Below are 17,910 nucleotides of genomic sequence, written 5' to 3'. Positions count from 1 at the left end.
GCCTAGCATGTGTGAGGTACTGGGTTCTATTCTCAGTACCACATATAAATAAATTAATTAAATAAAGGTCCATCAACAACTAAAAAATATATTAAAAAAAAAAGAAGAAACATGGGGATTAAAACAAAGGGAACATAAAGATAAGAAATAAGATGAAGCCAGAATAGTGCAGAAAAGATGTGCTATGTGGTCTGTCCCCCTGCTGGGTGTGAACACAGATCTGTCCCTACAGTCCCCAGCAGCCACGCAGAGGAGGAAATAACAGTGTTTATCAGTTGACAGCATACCAGTCGTCCTGCCGAATGATCGATTTTTCTGGAACAGGAATCTGAAAAGCCTTTCTCCCTCTGACCTTCTGAGAAATGCACTTGGTCCACGAGGGTGATGTTCCCCACAGCTTCCTTTGGGGATGTGATGCAGCAAGTTCTGGTCCAACTGGCCTTTTCCATCCTCTTCTCTCTGCAGCCCAAACAAGAGGAATTCCACCAGCGAGCCAACTTCACACTCCCTCTATACAACTCTAACTGGTGCTGTCGCCACCAAGTGCAGGTGGGTGGGTGTGGTGCACACAGGTATGGGAGAGTGTGCACAGGTGGGCCTTCCCGCCAGAGGGTGAGGTAAGCAAGGGAGGCAGCTGTGCCCTGCACTGTCTCCAAGCACCATCACCACTGTGTCCATGATGCCCTGACAGGGAAGGAAGGCACCATCCTGCCTTTCACCTGCCCTGTTCTCCCGACCCCACCTGGGCAGGACACTTTTGACCCCTTACACAGATAGGAGATCTGGTTCAACAACCCATGGAAAGATCTTTTTGGTTTCTTGAAATAAAGTATTTTAATGTTGCCTAGGCTGGACTCAAAGTCCTTGACTTAAATGATCCTCCTGCCTCAGACTCCTGAGTAGCTGGGACTGTAGACATATGCCATCATGCCCCACTCAACAGCCACATGGAGATCCTTTCCTGGCCACCCAGGGGTCATTACTTGCAAATGGACTCTGCTGTTGAGAAAGCATGGGAGTAGGCATATCTTGCCACCTCTCAGAGGCCCTTTTTAGCTCTTTCTCTCCTCTCCCAGGTCCAGCCCTTCTTCAGCAGCTGCCTTAATGACTGTCTCAGACATACCGTGACCATCCTCTGCCCAGAGGTCCCAGAGATTCCAGGTAGGAGGGATACCTCTGCCCTGGGCTGTGCATGTCTGGGTGAGGGTGGGTGAAGATCATCCCCTGGAGCTGAGTCCTGACCTGGTCCTAGGAGTGGCAAGGAGGTTGGGAGGGGAACATAATTTGGAGACACTCTCTTGAACTGGACTCCTGACTGCCTTTCATGAGCTTGTAGCCTTAGGCAGAGTTCTTAACCTGCTTCCTTGACTGGAAGAAGGGATTATTGCTAGCACACAGTTACAGTTAGGCACCACATACAGTGGGAGTGCTCTAACACACTGTCCATTTTTAATCCTCACAAACTGTGAGTCACAGTATGGTGAAGTAGAGACTCCCCACCCCAGCTTCACAGATGAGGAAACTGAGGCAGAGATGTTAAATAACTTGTTCAGGATCACATACCAAGGTCATGGCAGAACCTCAGCTTCCTACCTGAGCCAACTGCCTACTTCTCCTTCAGAAGCCATGGGTCCCCAACTCCCATGAGGTCATCACCATGCTGACTGCACAGCAGCAGATGTGGCACAGGGCTGGAAAAGAACCTGGCCTCCCAGGTGGGAGATGAGGCACCTCTTCTTAGACTAACAACTGAGGGTGCTTCGTGTAGGTGGCTGCATTAACTTTGACCCATATCTAAAGTGCTGGGCGCAGGATCAAGGTCTTTAAGGTCCTCTGGACAAAGTGATGGGTTTTGTAATTACTGCTAATTATTAAGAACACTGTTTTCTCTTTTTTCCTTTTGGTTCTCATTGCAGTCACAGTTGCAGGTAAGCTCAGACCCCTTCTCCCATGTGTCAGGGAACATTCCCCAAGGGTCACAGAAGTTCCTAACTGAGCCTTGGACCCAGCCAGGCAGACCTGGCTGAATCTGAAGCTCTGTCCTGGTGCAGGCCAGAGGGGACAGAGCCAGGGACTGGGGATGGGGCTGGAGACCCCTGCCTGTCATTCATACTGTTCTACTTGCCACAGAGTATATACCCCTGTGGGTATATGGCTTCATCACGGGCATCTCTGTCCTGCTGGTGGGTTCCATCATCCTGCTGATTGTCTGCATGACATGGAGGCTACCAGGTAAGGGACTCTAGGAGAGGCCTGGAGCTTTCCCCTTGTTCCTCATTTTTCTCCCTATGTCTTTCCTTCTCCTGCTTCCTTAACCAGTCTCACTGCTAGACCTTCTCTGTAAGACTGTGCTCAGAGAGCACCCTTCAGTTCAGCCCTGTAATCTCAACTAAGTATAGACATTGCCTCTCTTACACCACATAGTCATCCCAGTTCTCAGAAATCTAGAACTAGGCATCCGGTGACCTGGACTCAAAGACCACTGACTACCTAGGAAGATTTTTTAATTCTCTGAACTTCAGATTTCTCTGTTGTAAAATGGCAAAGATAATACTGACATCATAGGCTATTGTAAAGATTAAGTGAAATAATACACATGAATCTTTAGCACAAAACCTAGCACATAGTATTTTCTCCGTAGTTACTAACAGCTGGGTGTTCTTGGCCACACACCTGTAATCCCAGGGACTCAGGAAACTGAGGCAGGAGGTTCACAAGTTTGAGGTCAACCTCAGAAACTTAGAAAACGTGATCTCAAAAAGTAAAAAGGGCTGGGGATATAGCTTAGTGGCTGAGTGCCCTTGGGTTCAATCCCCAGTGTCTCTCCCATTCCCCAAAAAACTACTGGCCAGTTATGTTTATTATTATTAAAATAGTATTAGTCACACACATCCGTAATCCCAGCTATTCAGGAAACTGAAGCAGAAAGATTTCAAGTTCAAGGCTAGCCTGGGCAATTTAGCAAGACCCTATCTCAAAATAAAATATAAAAAGGACTGGGGATGGGGCTGGGGTTGTGGCTCAGTGGTAGAGCACTTGCCTAGCATATGTGAGGCACTGGGTTCAATCCTTAGTACCACACATAAATAAATAAATAAATAAATAAATAAATAAATAAATAAATAAAATAAAGGTCCATCAGCAACTAAAAAATATTTTTTAAAAAAGGGGGACTGGGGTCGTAACTCAGGGATAGAGTGTTCCTGAGTTCAGTACCCAATACATTAAAAAATTTATATTAAAAGCAACAGAAGGCGCTATGGGAAATTGCCCTGCATCAGGAATGATCAACTAGGCAGGTGGAGTGACCTGAACAACCCCATCCTGCAGCCCCCAGACTTGTACATCCATGATCAGGAAGAATAACAAGGGACAGCAGGGTGTGATAGAGAATTCTCAGGCTCTGAACCCTGAACTCACAACTGTAGACTCTGCTCTACCTCACCAGCTTTGCAGTCATAGGCAAGTTACTTGACAAATCTGTTTCCATTTTCCTTTCTGTAGAGCTATAGTGAAATTAAATAAAATATCAAGGAAGGTCCTGTTGGTGGGCATCAGTACACAGTGGTTCCTTTTCCCTCTGCACCCCTCTGCTGGTCAAGTGCTAGTCAAGGAGAACATGGGTCATTTAGGGGCTTGGACTTTCCCTGGTCCCCCTATAACCCTAAACTGTTTCTTTTCTCATCTGGAAGCTGCATCAGAATTAGGTATTAATCAGTGTTAATTATTATATCCAGAAGATTATTGCAAGGATCAAATGACATCTCTACTGCTTTATAAAATCTAAGAGTTGTCAGGGTGAGGGTGTTGCTCAGGGTCAGGGCATTTGCCTATCTCATGTGAGACCTGGATTTAATTCCTAGCACTACAGGAAAAAAAAAAGTAAGGCTCTCTCTGTAGATGTTAGCAGGTATTTTTGTTTTTGTTTCATTTCTGCCATTGTATTGTGTATGTGTGTATGTGTGATACTGGGGATGGAACACCAGGCCTTGTGTATACAGGCAAGTGCTGTCCCATTGAGCAGCATCCCCAGCTGCTGTAACACTTCTGACCATTTCCTGAAGTACTACACACTGCAGGGTGAAGGAAAGGAAAACCCCACTAGTTATTAGAGTGTCTTTTTAGATTGGAAAAGGCCCAAAAAGTAAGAATGAAATGAAAGATTAGGAAATCTTTGGTGGTGGCACAACACTGCTTGCATAGTGTATACAAGACCCTGGGTTCAAGCCTCAGTATCACAAAAAAGAAAGAAAGAAAGAATTAAGAATTAATTAAATAAATAAAATAACTCTCTTACATGATCATCCCTGAACTCTCTTCACCCCAACTCTCCCGGAAGAGTTAACTGTTCCATGTGGTTTTTTTCATCACATGTCCAAGGGGAACAATTGGTTCCCCTTCCTCACCTCAAATACCAGGAGGAAATGTTGTAAGTGACTGGGTGCAAGCTGCTTCTGGAAAGGAATGTCAAAAGCTATCTGCCTCTTGTAAGGACACTTCTGGGGAAGAACTTTCCCTCCAGTACCATTTGTTCATAAAGCTCCTCTCTGGCCCCTCACCATGGCTCAGATCCCTGGCTTCCCTGTAGTTTGACCTCCATGACAGGCTCAACTGGGTCAGAATCACAAATATCACAGGAACCCCCAGCTGACTGAGTGTGTATGAAGCACAGGTCCTTTCACACACATGATCTCATCTACTACACCTCAGACCCATTTTACAGAAGAAACTGAGTTTCAGAGGTGTTAGTAACACCGCTTATGGCAGCCAGTCAGGCCTTACAGCTGCACAGTGCCCCAACATGGTCTCCCTGTGAAGGCCCAGAAGTGTGTGATTGCCCTCTTTATCGGTTGTCCTTTGTCAGCACTCCTGTCAGACACCTTGTGAGCTGGTCCCTGTTTCCCTTTCAGCAGAGTCACTCCAGTATATTTCTTTTCCTTTCAGGGTCGCATCGTGAAAAATATGGAAATGACACCAAATACACTGGTCAGTAATCCTGGTCTCTGAAAGCTGGTTTGTGTTATTGTTTTTAAAGACTGGTGGTAGGTCCTCAGGATAGATGAATGGGTCACCTTGTATGGTTTGACTCCTGAGCCCCTCCTTTCAGGAGACTTCACATTTAGGACCTACCTTCAAGCGCCTCATACAGACAGCCTGCAAGGTGCCCCAAACACCTTAGGATGCCATGTTTTTTGGTACTGGGAATTGAATTCAGGCGTGATTAACCACTAAGCTACATCCCAGCCCTTTTTTTATATTTCATTTTGAGACATGGTCTCACTAAGTCACTTAAGGCCTTGCTAAGTTACTGAGGCTGGCCTTAAGCTTGTGATCCTCCTGCCTCAGCCTCCCAAGTCAGTGGGATTACAAGCATGTGCCACTGTGCCTGGCTGGGACACCATGTTTTTAATCACTCAGACAAGGAAAGAAAAGTGAGTGTACCATATCTTGTGAAGAAAGGTCTTTCCTTGAGCAGACACATAGCTAGGTCTGCTGGCACCATTTTTTTTTTTTTTGCACCATTTTTTCTTTTTCCAATTAAAATGATGAAAGTATAGACTAAAGGCTGAATAGGAATGTGAGAGAAAGACTCTTTTTCACACAAGGCACCAATCTGATTTTTTTTCAGGCAGCCCAGACAAGTCAAGACAACAACATTTTGCTTTTTCTAAAAGACCCGGGTTGTGTTTCTTGGTTTGAGAGCCAAGCTCTGTGCTTGATCCAGGCCCTTTACAGGCTGACCGGGGGACACTGCCCTGGGCCTGGGGCATGAGGATCAAGCATGTGGTCTTACTTCTCTTGGTTCTTCTAGGTGTCCTGCCCACTGCTGACCTGACCCCCCCACTGCTAAAGCCCAGGAAGGTCTGGATTGTCTACTCAGCCGACCACCCTCTCTACGTGGATGTGGTTCTAAAGTTCGCCCAGTTCCTGCTCACCACCTGTGGCACTGAAGTGGCTCTTGACCTCCTCGAAGAACAAGTCATCTCAGAGGTGGGGGTCATGACCTGGGTGGGCCGACAGAAGCAGGAAATGGTAGAGAGCAACTCCAAAATCATCATCCTGTGTTCCCGAGGTACCCGGGCCAAATGGCAGGCCATGCTGGGCTGGGAGGAGCCCACCATCCAGCTACGGTGTGACCGCTGGAAGCCCACTGGGGACCTTTTCACAGCAGCCATGAATATGATCCTGCCAGACTTCAAGAAGCCAGCCTGCTTTGGCACCTACATCATCTGCTACTTCACTGGCATCAGCAGTGAGAGCGATGTCCCCGACCTCTTCAACATCACCTCCAGGTACCCTCTTATGGACAAGCTTGAGGAGGTTTACTTCCGGATCCAGGACCTGGAGATGTTTGAACCTGGCCGGATGCACCGCCTCCAGGAGCTCACAGGGGAAAACTACCTGCAGAGCCCCAGTGGCTGGCAGCTCAAGGAGGCCGTGGAGAAGTTCCGGGAGTGGCAGACTCAGTGTCCTGACTGGTTTGAGCAGGAGAACCTTTGCTCCCCTGATGACCAGGACCTCCCATCCCTGGATGAAGAGGTATTTGAAGAGCCGCTGCTGCCATCAGGGAGTGGGATTGTCAGGCAGAAGCCCCTGGTGCAGGAACCTGGCTCTGAGGGCTGTCTGGTGGTAGATGTACGCGTGGGTGAGGAAGGAAGGGGAATAACAAGGCTGGGACCCCAACTGCAGCCCCAGGGGGAGCTGGCAACCCAGGCCATTCAGACAGTGGTGCTGCCTGGAGAGCAGATTCCTGCTGCTTGTGCAGTGGAGCTGGTTCCTCTTGCTGACGGGAACAGCGTAGCCGGCCGGCTGGCCTTGATGGAGGAGGGTGAGGCCTGCCCCCTGCTGGAGGATCATGGCCTACGGAGAAACAGCATCCTCTTCCTCCCCGAGGACTCTGAAGACTCACCTCTCTGCAGCACTCCAATGGCATCACCTGGCCACCTCCCAGATGATGTGAGGGAGCAGCTAGAGGGCTTGATGCTCTCGATTCTGCAGCAGAGTCTGAATGGCCAGGCCCAGGGTGCTTGGGAAGGTCCTGCACTGGTCCTCAAGGACCCCTCCATACCCTGTGAGGAGGAGCAGCGGCAATCTGTGCAGTCAGACCAGGGCTACATCTCTAGAAGTTCCCCACAGCCCCCTGATGGGCTTGGGGAAATGGAGGAGGAGAAGGAAGAAGAACAGGACCTGGGGAGGTCAGCTGAGCAGCTGTCTCCTGAGCTTCTGCAGGACCTGAGGAGCCTCCAGCAGCAGCTTTTCTTCCAAGATCTCCAAAAGAACTCTGGCTGGGACAGTGTGGAGTCAGAGAGGCCAGCTGTAGAAGAGCAGGCCGCCTCCTAGGGCCTCCCAGGTCTCAAGCCTTGAAAGGGTATGTGTGTGCATTTGAGCTTAACGTGTACATGGATGTGTATATGTGTGTATGTGAAGAGTCTGCCTTTGAAATGCAGGTATCTTATCAGGCATGGAGGCATGAGCCTGCAGTCCCACCTACTTGGGAGGCTGAAATGGAAGGATCAGTTGAGCCTAGGAATTCAGGACCAACCTGTGTGACATAGAAAGACCCTACCTTAAAAATAAATTGAGGGCTGGGGATATAGCTCAGTTGGTAGAGTTCCTGCCTTGCAAGCACAAGGACCTGGGTTCAATCCCCAGCACCGCAAAAAAAAAAAAAAAAATTGAGAGGGCTGGGAATGTAGCTCAGTTGGTAGAGTGCTTTCCTCACAAGCACAAGGCCCTGGGTTTAATCCCCAGCACCGCAAATAAATAAATAAATAAATAAATTGAGTAAGATAAAATGTAGACATCCTCATTCTGTTCCCAGAACCCCTCCATAACTTTTTTTTAATGTGACCATCTGGTCATCTTGTGTCCCCACAAGAATTCACAACCCATTCCCAGGAACTCATGGCTGAGTCATTCATTGATTCACTCAGCATTTATTTGGTACTTACTATGTGCCAGGCATCTAGAATACAAAAATATATTGCACATGCCGTGGCCTTGGCCACCAAGGTGCTTAACATCTAGTGAGAACAAAAATTAACAAACATGGAATGGGGAAGATCAAACAAGGTATAAAGACTGAATAGAGGAACTGGGGTTGTGGCTCAGTGATAAAGCACTTGCCTAGCATGTGTGGGTTCTCAGCACCACATAATAATAAATAAAATAAAGGTCTAACAAAAAACAACTAAAAAAATTTTTAAAGAAAAAAAAAAGTGAATAGAGGCCTGCCCAGGCTGTGAAATTACAGAGCAGGGCCGTGGCCCAGGGAGAGGCTGGTTTCGGGGAATGTCATAGTCTCAGGGAAGGGAGCAGTCTGGGGCTGTGAGTACTGGAAAGGAGGGCAGGAGAGATGTGGATGGGGAGGAGGCCAGACCTCAGGGTAGGGATAACCTTGTAGGTCAGGCTAGGAGCTGGGACAGCAGCCTGAAGGCCTGCTGGGGACTGCTTTCATAAAAGGTGAGCTGTTTCCCTGCAGAGGAGGGGACTGAGTGCCAGACATGCCTGGAAGTCACCTCAGATCATTTTTAAAAACAGGATAGAAGTGTGTGATGTAAAACCTAACAGCATTCAGCAGGAAGAAGAGTCTGGAATCCGGAGCTCATGTTCTGACTGCCAGTCAGTAGGAAGGCTGGGGCCCAGCATTCCTCAGGGCTACCTGGCTCCACCCTGGGGCTCAGGAAGCCCCCTGAGCTCAGGAAGCCCTGGGGAGTGGGGCAGAGTGAGGTGAGGTGTGGGGTAGGGAGGGATGTAGTGAAGATCTAGATAGGCCCCTTGGGGGCAGGGAACGTGTGCCACAGTGTACCTAAAGGTCTAAGGTTCAAGACAACATCTGAGAGACTCAAGCCCCGTGTTTGAAAGTATTGTTTCTCAAGTGCCTTCTTGGGGTAGACAAAGCTAAAGAACACTCAGGGATGCTCCTGACCCTGTCCTCAAGTGCTCTCCACTCCAGACATCAGACCTGCATGTCCTTCCCAGCTTCAGCTCGGAGGAGAGGACTCTGATAGGAAAGTCAGCATAACAGGTGTGTGTGCGTGGACATGCCCGTGCATGGAAGAGATTCAATAAAAAGTCGTTAACTCTGCCAAGAATTTCCACTAGTTATTTTGAGTTACATGTTACCATAGGTCTGTTCTTTCTAGCAGACAGATTTTGCCTAGCAGCAGCAGGACCACCAAGACAGAAATTTCCAGTGTGTTCCTTATACTCGGTCCAACAGCAGCAAAGGTCCAGATAAGGGAGAAAAGGAATCAACCCCTCCCAGCCACCAGCCTTTCAGGTTCCATCTTTCTTCTCTAGTAATCCTGGCAGTGAGCATCATTGAATCAAGATGCCAACCAAGCTTCCTGTCACATTTCCGCAGCTCCCAGTACATATATATTAGATGTCCAGAGTACAGGACACCATAGTGACTGTGCTCTTGTTGAAGCCAGGGCTCTGCCTGACAGCAAAGTGGCCCGAAGCCACTGCATGGTTCCCTGAAGCAAACTTTCCATCTTGATCACAAACCTTGAATTCTAGCTGCTTTTTGAGGCCTTATCAATAAACGTCTCAGAGCTGGGTGCAGTGGCTCCCATCTGTAGTCCCAGTGGCCTGGGAGACTGAGGCAGGAGGATCGCAAGTTCAGACCCAGCCTCAGCAACTTAGACCCTGTGTGTAAGTAAAACATTAAAAAGAGCAGAGGATGTGGCTCTGGTTCAGCACGCCAGGGTCCAATCCCTGGTACCAAAAAAAAGAAAAATGTCCTCAGTTGTCATTGTGTCTTAAGTCCCCTTTAGCTCCATGGTGACTGATTTTTCCCCCTAACATCTTTTTGGTTTTGGTTTTTTTTTTTTTTTTTTGGTACTGGAGATTGAACCCAGGACCTTGTGCATGCAAGGCAAGCACTCTACCAACTGAGCTATATCCTCAGCCCTCCCCCTAACATCTTTATCAAGATACACTTTATATACATACAGTACAATGCACAGGTGACTGTACACCTCAGTGACTTTTAGTATATTCAGGTTTCAGCAACCTTTAGTACAATCAAGTTTAGAACATTTTTATTACCCAAAAAAGAGACCCAGCACCCCTAGTCATCCCCACTTAACTTCCTCATCCTAGGTGACCATAGATTTGCTTACTCTGGACATGTCATACAAATGGAATTAACAATCCACATGGCCTCTCTACCCTTCCTTTCCCCTGTTCTCCCTCCCTCTTCTCTACCCCACTTCTTTTCTCACTATTTCCCAGGCTGGCCTCAAATTCCAAGGCTCAAACCATCCGTTGCCTCAATTTCCTGAGTACCTGGGACTCCAGGCACATGCCACCATGTGCTGGCTTCATTTCTTTCTTTAATGTCATTCCCTTGTTTCTCATTCATCCCTAAAAAGGGCATGGCAGGAGTTCCCACCTCACAGGGTCTTGTGAGGAATCCATGAAATCCACATGAAAGGCACTGAGGTGTCTCACACCCAAGAAGCACCCAATCCATATAAGCCACTGCTGGGTCCAGTACACCCCTGCCTCTGTAGGAAGCCAAGTGAATCCTTAGTTCTCTGAGCCCTGACCTGATCCAGAGGCAAAGCAGCTTGTGAGCTGGAGTGCTATTTGGCTGCTTCTCCTGCTGTTATTTATTGCTTCTTTCCCCCTAGTGTTTGCTTTTACAAATTATAACAGTAAACTGTGCTCCACTTCCTGGTGTATGTTAGAAGCTCAATAAACTTGTTAATATGTGCATTGTGGGAAAATGGCAACAACACAGAGCCTGTAGATTATAAGACTATAAAGTGCTTGCCCCCAACCCCATGTGTGTGAACTGTCAAGTAGGTGCACCCCCACTTCCCACGTCACATCACTCCCAGTGGCTCCCAGGGTCTTCTTGCTTTAGGCTCCTCCCCAGCTCTCCATGGCTGATGGCCTCCCTAAGTCCTGGCACTGGGCCCCACTCTTGTCCACTTAGGGTGATGAAGGCATGTGGTCACCCACTGGAGACAGCCTTGTCCATTCATGGAACATGGAGACTACCATCATGATTTGAAGGGTGACAAGAAGACATGTCCAACATGTCTCCACCTTCTCTGCCCTGGCACCTAGATTCCTCTCCCAGGAGGAGCAGCCCCTCTGATTGTGAACACTGCAGTAGGAACTAGCTTGCTGGATTCTTTCAGAAATGATGGTGACTCAAGGAGAGGCAAGCTGCCAGTGGTCAACCCCCTACATGTGCCCTCACCCTAAACATGGGTGTCCCACTGGTTGACTTTTCTTGCCTCTTCTGTGAAATTGAAAAACAGCTTTTTAGCCAGAACTGAGCTTCAGTGGAGGGAAAGGTGAACTAAGTGGCTGATATCTGAAGGCTCCCAAGGTACTGTAGATTCTGGAGGTGACAGACCTGACTTCCTTTGCTAACTACAGTGTGGTGTTCACAAGCTACCTCATCTTCCCAGGCCTCAGGAAAACGTGACAAGGAGGAAATGAGATAATCCCACAGTCAACCGTGGGATATGTTTCTGTGTTCCTCCTTGGAGCCAGCCCTGGAGGGTCAGATTGTCCCCTACGTTGCCATGCTGAATTGGTCACCCAAAGCTCTCCTCCATCTTTCCCAGGGGCCTTCTGACACGTTCCAGCTGAACAACTGGCTGAGCACCAGTTGACTTGACTCTAAGACATACCCATATGCAAAACATGCTTAGCCAAATTAATCTTCCTATTTTACATCAGATTTAAGAACATGTTCTTAGGTTGTTCTGTGATTGTTTTGTATAGTAATTTGTTGTAATCAACAAGAGCCATTTTGGCAGATGCCACCTCATCCACTCTCACTGTTTAAAAATGATGAACCAGTTCCAGGAGGTCTGAGGATTGCCCAAGCCACACAGCTAGGAAGAGGCCACACAAGCCTAGGCTCCCTGGCTCTTCCATGCTCTGATTCGGCCTCCTGTGCCCTGCTGGGCCAGACTGCTGTGAAGCCTTTGGACTAGCAGAAAGCAGCACACTCTAGAGTAACAAGACAAGAGTGGAGTGAATAGTACTGGCTGCCTTTGTGCTAAGAAAAATTACTGTGGTTTTATTTTGGTGCTGATCCAAGATTCTGCCTTAGACTTAATAGTCTCCTTCCTGTAAATAAATAAATAAGACATGGCTTGTTTCTTCTCATTCATATATAAGAATTCATGTTTCTGGCTGGGGCAAGAGTGATAGGGAAGGAAAGAGTATTAAAAATTAGTTCCTTACTAGGCACAGCGGCACATGACTACAATCCTAGCTACTCAGGAGGCTGAGGTGGGAGGATTGCTTGAGCCCTGCAGTTGAAGACCAGGCTGGGTAACATCGTAATACCTCATCTCAAAAAAATAAATGAATAAAAATTTGTTTCTCCAGTCTTTCGCTTTGGAAAGCTATTCTGGGAGAAACTCAGGCAACTGGGGGAGTCCCTCTCATCAGAGTTAGCCACGCCTACAGAAGACCTGGCTAGACCCCCAGCCCCAGGCCACAGCCCTCTGCTTCCCTGAATCGCTCCAACTACCTAGCCAAGGTGTACCCACAATGTTAACACCAACATATGAAATGATGACAAATGTCACTGTGACATTTAAGAATTCAGTAAGGAAACCAGGACAGGAAAGATCTTAAAACAAACCACACAGGAAGCGTGTCACAAGTCTCAAGTTTTTTATTTTCAGAACAGAGTCTGGTTTTATTTTTATAAAGAGAAAGAAAAAAAAGTGATAAATGCTAGTGAGGTGCCACTTCCCTCCTCCTTCTGGGCTCTAGCTCCCAGCTAGTCCTCTTCTACAAAAATCTACCAGCTCATTATCAGGGCATTCTAAAAGGGAATGGTCTTAGCTAAGTGTGGTGCATGGCTGTAATCCCAGCCTGGCTTCAAAGGGAGACCCCCCTTCTCAAGCAATCAATAGTTTTTAGAGAGGGTCTAAATTGATAAAGTTTGAGGGGTTCAAGTAGAGAACCCACACATACACTCAAATGTCAGGAGCAGGTAGGTCTAGATTCTGAGCCCAGAGTTCTTTTCTATGAACCATACTGCTGGCACAGGCCATAGGAGCAGCACATCTTCCTGGTCATCAGAACGCTAGGGAACATCTCAGGTTTGATCCCTGCACTTTAGATGCCCTGGAATGCAAGGAAAAGTGGACTGGAGGTGTGGCTCAGTAGTAGAGCATTTGCCTGGCATGCATGAGGCCCTGGTTTTGATCCCCAGCACCACAAAAAAAAAAAAAAAAAAAAAAAAAAAAAACCAAGAAAAAGTGAGCTTTAGGGGACATTTCTTATTGAGACTAGAAAAGGGGGAATGTGTGAAAAACCCAAAATAAAAAACACCAAAAGGAAGGGACCTGCCCCCTACACACAAAGTAATTGTGGTCAATGTGTAAAAGAGAATACTGGGAGTGAGTTAGGGAGACGGGACCTTAGGCAGGACCTGAGCAGGCCTGACCTCTGTCAGCACTGGCCTTGTTGCCATCATCTCCACATACTCAGGGAAGGGGCAGCACTTGAACCTATCACACCCCCATCCAAAACCCAACAGCACTCAGAGTTCATACCCAGTCACTCAGCAGGGAGATGGCCATCAAAAGGGTAGAAGAGTAGAACATAAGTGAGTCAGGGGCCAGCCAGGGTCAGCCATGGCTCAGACATGATGCCCTTTCACAGTCACTGAGATTAGGTAGCAGAAAAACAGCAAAGCTGAAGAGAAGATATGGGAATAGCAGGAGTAGTTGTCAATTCCCACCTGGGCCTGGGCCCCAAAACCTTGAGTCCAATCAAAAGAAGAGGAGTCAGTCCAGGGTGGGGAGAAGGCAGAAACAGATCTGTTGTCAAATCCAGCCAGCCACCACAGTGCAAGAAGAGTGAGAGCCCAGAGGGTGCCAACTGTAAACATTCCCCACCCTTACCCACTCAGAGTAGGGCAGGCTCCAGAACACTCCGGTCAAACTTCGGCCCCTCAAGTACCTGTCCACATAGATGGCTTCTGCCCACAAGCCACCAGGCAGTTTGGAGAGAAGGAACCCCAAGCATCCCCTTGGCTCCCAAAGGATCCCAGCTAACCAAAACAAGAGGTTATTTTGGCTGGGTGTCCTGGCTGCAGGGTTAGTGCACTGTCATGACTTGGCACTCTGGGCCCTTCCACGTGCTGGGGGGTCTAGGAAAGGGCAGAGACAATGGAGTGGGAAAAGATGTTGCAAGCCCACTCAGCTCAGGTGCCAATAGCACCTGCTCTTTCAGCCTGAGGCCACAGACACATCCAGGGCAGAAGCAGGGAATGTACCACAAGTGTATCCTGGCTGGTTCTTCTATCCACCTTTACAGAGAGCACTGTGATCAGAGCTTTCAAGAGACCTAAACACAAAGAATGCTACACTAGGGAAGTAACAGACCAAGAAAATTAAAATAATGTCATTCAAAAATAGTAAATGAGAATCCATGTCTTCTGCACCTTTGTCTAGGGTTTATTACACTACATAGGACTCCCAAAGCAGAAGAAAGGAGAAAGGGAACCTAAAATTCCTAAAGTTTTGCCCCCCATCCCATCCTATTGTGGGTGGAGGAAAGCGAGTATTTCCTGGCCTTGGTCCCTACCGTCTTCCTGCACTTGTACCTCACCTAAAAAATACTTATCCTGCCTCAACAATTCCAAGAGTGATGTCCCACCCCAAGTCTGTAAGTGGGCAACCCTGGTTGTCATCACCTTAGTAAGAGGAACAGCATGGGGGAAAGCTAGCCAGGCAGGGTTCTGCAGCCTGCCTCTTTCCTAGTGAGTTCTGTAAGTAGAGCAGAGAAAGGTCACTGCCACCCTTCCTGAGCTATACTAGTTCCCTAGAGGAGAGACACATGGGGATTGGGAGTTCTACTCCCCTGAGCCCATGGGAAATCCAACTTCACACCCATTCAGGAGGCCCACCAAAGCCGATTCTCTGAGCCCAGTTCTGACCCAGCCAGCATTCACACAGGAAGGATAAGCATTCTAGATGTAGGTTAGGAAAAGAAGACGGGCAAGCCAATGGCTGATACTCCACAGACCCTGTAATCACTGGCACCAAACCCCAATGGGATCTGGGGCCACGCTGAATGCAACTTCTATTTTTTCTTTATTTTTTGCAAGCAGCATCAGTGCACGATGCGACAAAGTGGAAAGCATGGAGGTAGAAATGCTCACTCACCCAAGAAAGGGTGCTGTTTGGTCCTTAGAATATGGACCCCTCCTCCCAAGCTGAGAAGGGAGGAGTGGGATTGAGGAAGACCTGGGGGAGTCTCTCCCTTGAGGAGAGCAACTGGCTAACTCCAGGGTCCACTCTCCTGGGAATTTGTGGTCACAAATTCAGGCAGGAAAGAGGAGATTGCAGGGGCAAAATTTCCCTCAACCTCCTCCTGGTTGCAAGGGCCACAGGGTAGACACAAGGAAACATGCTTCTCTCTCTTTCTCTTTCTCTCTCTCTCTCTCTCTCTCTCCCCCCCCCACCCCCCATCTACTTTCTGCAATAGACACACGAGGGGAAGAGTGGATTTGGAGTCAGTGGTTACAAACCACAGCCTTAAACAGGCTGGTAAATGCCCAAGGCGCAACACCCCCTGCCTGGACAACCCCCTTTCCTCCATTTTCTCCCACAATGGATGGGAATTTGGGCGAGGCAGGGAAAGCAGGAAGCAGTCATTCAGTCCCATGGAGGTCAGTATTGGGGTAAGATATGGAGAAGGGAGCACAGGGTAAGTGGATCCATCTCCCCCACAGTTTACTGCTCCCTCTGAGTTGTCTTTACCAAGGGGTGCAAAAGGATGTACTGGCCCTCAGCCCTAATAAAAGTCACCTCTTCCCAACAAAGCCTAACCAAATCAGGGAAAGAGGTCAGAGGCCATGGGGCCTGGGGACTCAACCTCAAAGTAAGGTTGTCCTTCACTCCCTCAATTCTGGGAAGCCACTGCCAGTGTGTTGACATAACCATGGGGACCTCCCTCGTTCTCAGAGATGCAGTGGCCCAGCTGGGAACCTCCCTGAGGTGGTGGGGGCGGGGGCGGCGGGGCAGAGGGTGGAGCACCGTAACCACCTCTGACCCTACTAGGGGAGGCCCGACTTCCCCGGTCCCAACAGCCCTCCAGGGCCTCCAAGCCTCGGCAGCCAAGGAAGAAGAGGTTCTTGAGCATGAAGATGGAGAGGGGCTGCTGGTAGCTCACCACTAGGAGGCACCGCAGCGCTAGCAAGGGCACGTCTACCAGGCAGCCACCCAGTAGACGCAGAAGGCGGCTGCAGCTGCCGGGGCCAGAAGCCTGGCCCCAGGATGACGCTGCCACGGTTGCGGAGTTGAGCTCGTAGAGCCAGAGCACCGGCGAGGCGAGGGTCAGGAAGTAGACAGAGATAAGCAGGTATCGCAGGTGTGCTGGCAGCGGCACGCGCCCTTCCAGCATTAGCTCCACCAGGGTAAAGCTGTCAAGCAGGTCGAGACACGTACCCAGGAAGCAACCAGCGGCACGGTGTTGCTGGGGCTGTAGCAGGAGGGGTCCCGCGGAGCCCGTAGGCGCGCCCGCCTCGCTGATAGCCCTCACCAAGCTATAGAGCAGGGGCACCGACAGCGCCATGGTGAGGCGGAAGCCCGTGGTGCCAAAGGGCGCGCGAAGCTCTATGAGGTCCAGGATGGACGTGCCGAGAATAAGCACCACCTTGGGCGTAAAGGCGATGGAGTAGATGAGCCAGGCCAGGTAGGCGAAGGCGAACTCGCCCGCTGTCCCGGTTGCCCCCTGACTGCTCCCCAGGCCTCCAGCGCTAGCGCGTCCGCCGCGCGCCTTGGCCCCGGCGGTAGCCCCAGCGGAGGCTGAAGAGGCGACCGGCAAGTGCAGAGGAGGCGCAGCGTGGTGGTGGTGCTGATGGTGGTTGTGCGTACCACTCGCCACGCCGCCCCGACGGCCCCGGCTGTTCTTGGCGAAGAAGATGGCCCAACCCACCACCACCACCAAGTCGGTGGCGATCCAGGAGCACCAGTACAGGTCAGTGACAGCGATGAGGTACAGGTCTAGCAGACCGCCTTGCGCCAGCAGTAGCACCACGGACAGCGCCTGGTAGCCCCAGCTGCACCCAGGGCTAGGGGTGCAGCCCCGACGCCGACCCCTGCGGCCAGACCGGGTGGGGCGGCCGCAGCAGCAGCAACACGAGCAGCAGGAAGCGCCGCTGCCGGTCCCGGTACCGCCCGCGCCCCCGGTCGAGCGGCTCCCAGGGCCCCCGACGGCCCCAGCCGCTGCGCCCCCGCCGAAGTCCACGGCTGTCATGCTGCAAGAGGAGGTGGGCGTGGAGGTGGAGGAGGAAGTGACCGCGGAGGAGGAGAAAGCGGCCGGCGCGGAGTCGGCGGCCGCGGCGCCCCCTTGAGCCGGGGGTCCCGGGAGCGCGGCGGCGGCGGCCGGCACCAGCGGCTTGCTGATGCTGATGCTTTCGTCGTCCTCCTCCCTCTCTGCGCCGGTGCTGCTGCTTGGGGAGCAGCCGCCCCCGCCGCGTCTGCCGCCTCCTCCCCCCCGGCTGGTGCTGGTACTGGTGCTGCTGTCGCCCGAGCCTCTCCGGCCGCGGGAGGAACCCCCTCGGAGGAAGAGGGGCTGTAACCGAGCGGCAGCTGGGGGCGGCAGGAAGGAGCCAGACGAGGACGAGACCGCGCGAGGGTTGCCGAGCGCCGGGTGCATTGTCCTCCGAGGGGCTCCGGGGGCTGCCCAGCTGCTCCCTCCCCGCCAACCTCGGGCTGGCGAGGCGGCCGAGGGGAGCCGGGGCCAGCAGCCGCCGCCTCCTCCCCAGCTGCCGGGACTCGTACCCGGGTTGGGCAGCAGCGAGATCCGGACTGGAGCCACCGGACTGGGCGAACCGAGCCCTGGGTGGCTGGGAGCGGGGGTAGGCGAGGAGCTGAGCCGACCGCGGTGATGGTGACGGCGGGC

The 17,910-nt window shown here is 50.5% G+C and overlaps 2 protein-coding genes across 2 annotated transcripts in view; one reads left to right on the top strand and one right to left on the bottom strand.

Moving 5' to 3' along the window:
* Positions 1–7,676, top strand: part of Il17ra (interleukin 17 receptor A) — a 28,149-nt gene extending 20,473 nt beyond the window's left edge. The window contains exons 8-13 of the mRNA XM_047551293.1: positions 466–549; positions 1,077–1,161; positions 1,917–1,928; positions 2,131–2,232; positions 4,945–4,986; positions 5,813–7,676. Of these exons, the coding sequence (XP_047407249.1) occupies positions 466–549; positions 1,077–1,161; positions 1,917–1,928; positions 2,131–2,232; positions 4,945–4,986; positions 5,813–7,341 (1,854 nt within the window). The 3' untranslated portion in view covers positions 7,342–7,676. The remainder of the gene's footprint in view (positions 1–465; positions 550–1,076; positions 1,162–1,916; positions 1,929–2,130; positions 2,233–4,944; positions 4,987–5,812) is intronic.
* Positions 7,677–15,780: 8,104 nt separating this feature from the next.
* Tmem121b (transmembrane protein 121B) lies at positions 15,781–17,664 on the bottom strand. Its single transcript, XM_047548201.1, has one exon. It carries the CDS (start codon positions 17,662–17,664, stop codon positions 15,907–15,909), a length of 1,758 nt encoding a protein of 585 aa, XP_047404157.1. The 3' UTR covers positions 15,781–15,906.
* Between the last annotated feature and the right edge of the window lie 246 nt (positions 17,665–17,910).

Source organism: Sciurus carolinensis, chromosome 4 (assembly GCF_902686445.1).
Source record: "Sciurus carolinensis chromosome 4, mSciCar1.2, whole genome shotgun sequence".
NCBI classification, from domain to species: domain Eukaryota; kingdom Metazoa; phylum Chordata; class Mammalia; order Rodentia; family Sciuridae; genus Sciurus; species Sciurus carolinensis.
Note: the sequence above shows the minus strand (reverse complement) of the source record. Positions and strands in the feature narration are given on the sequence as shown.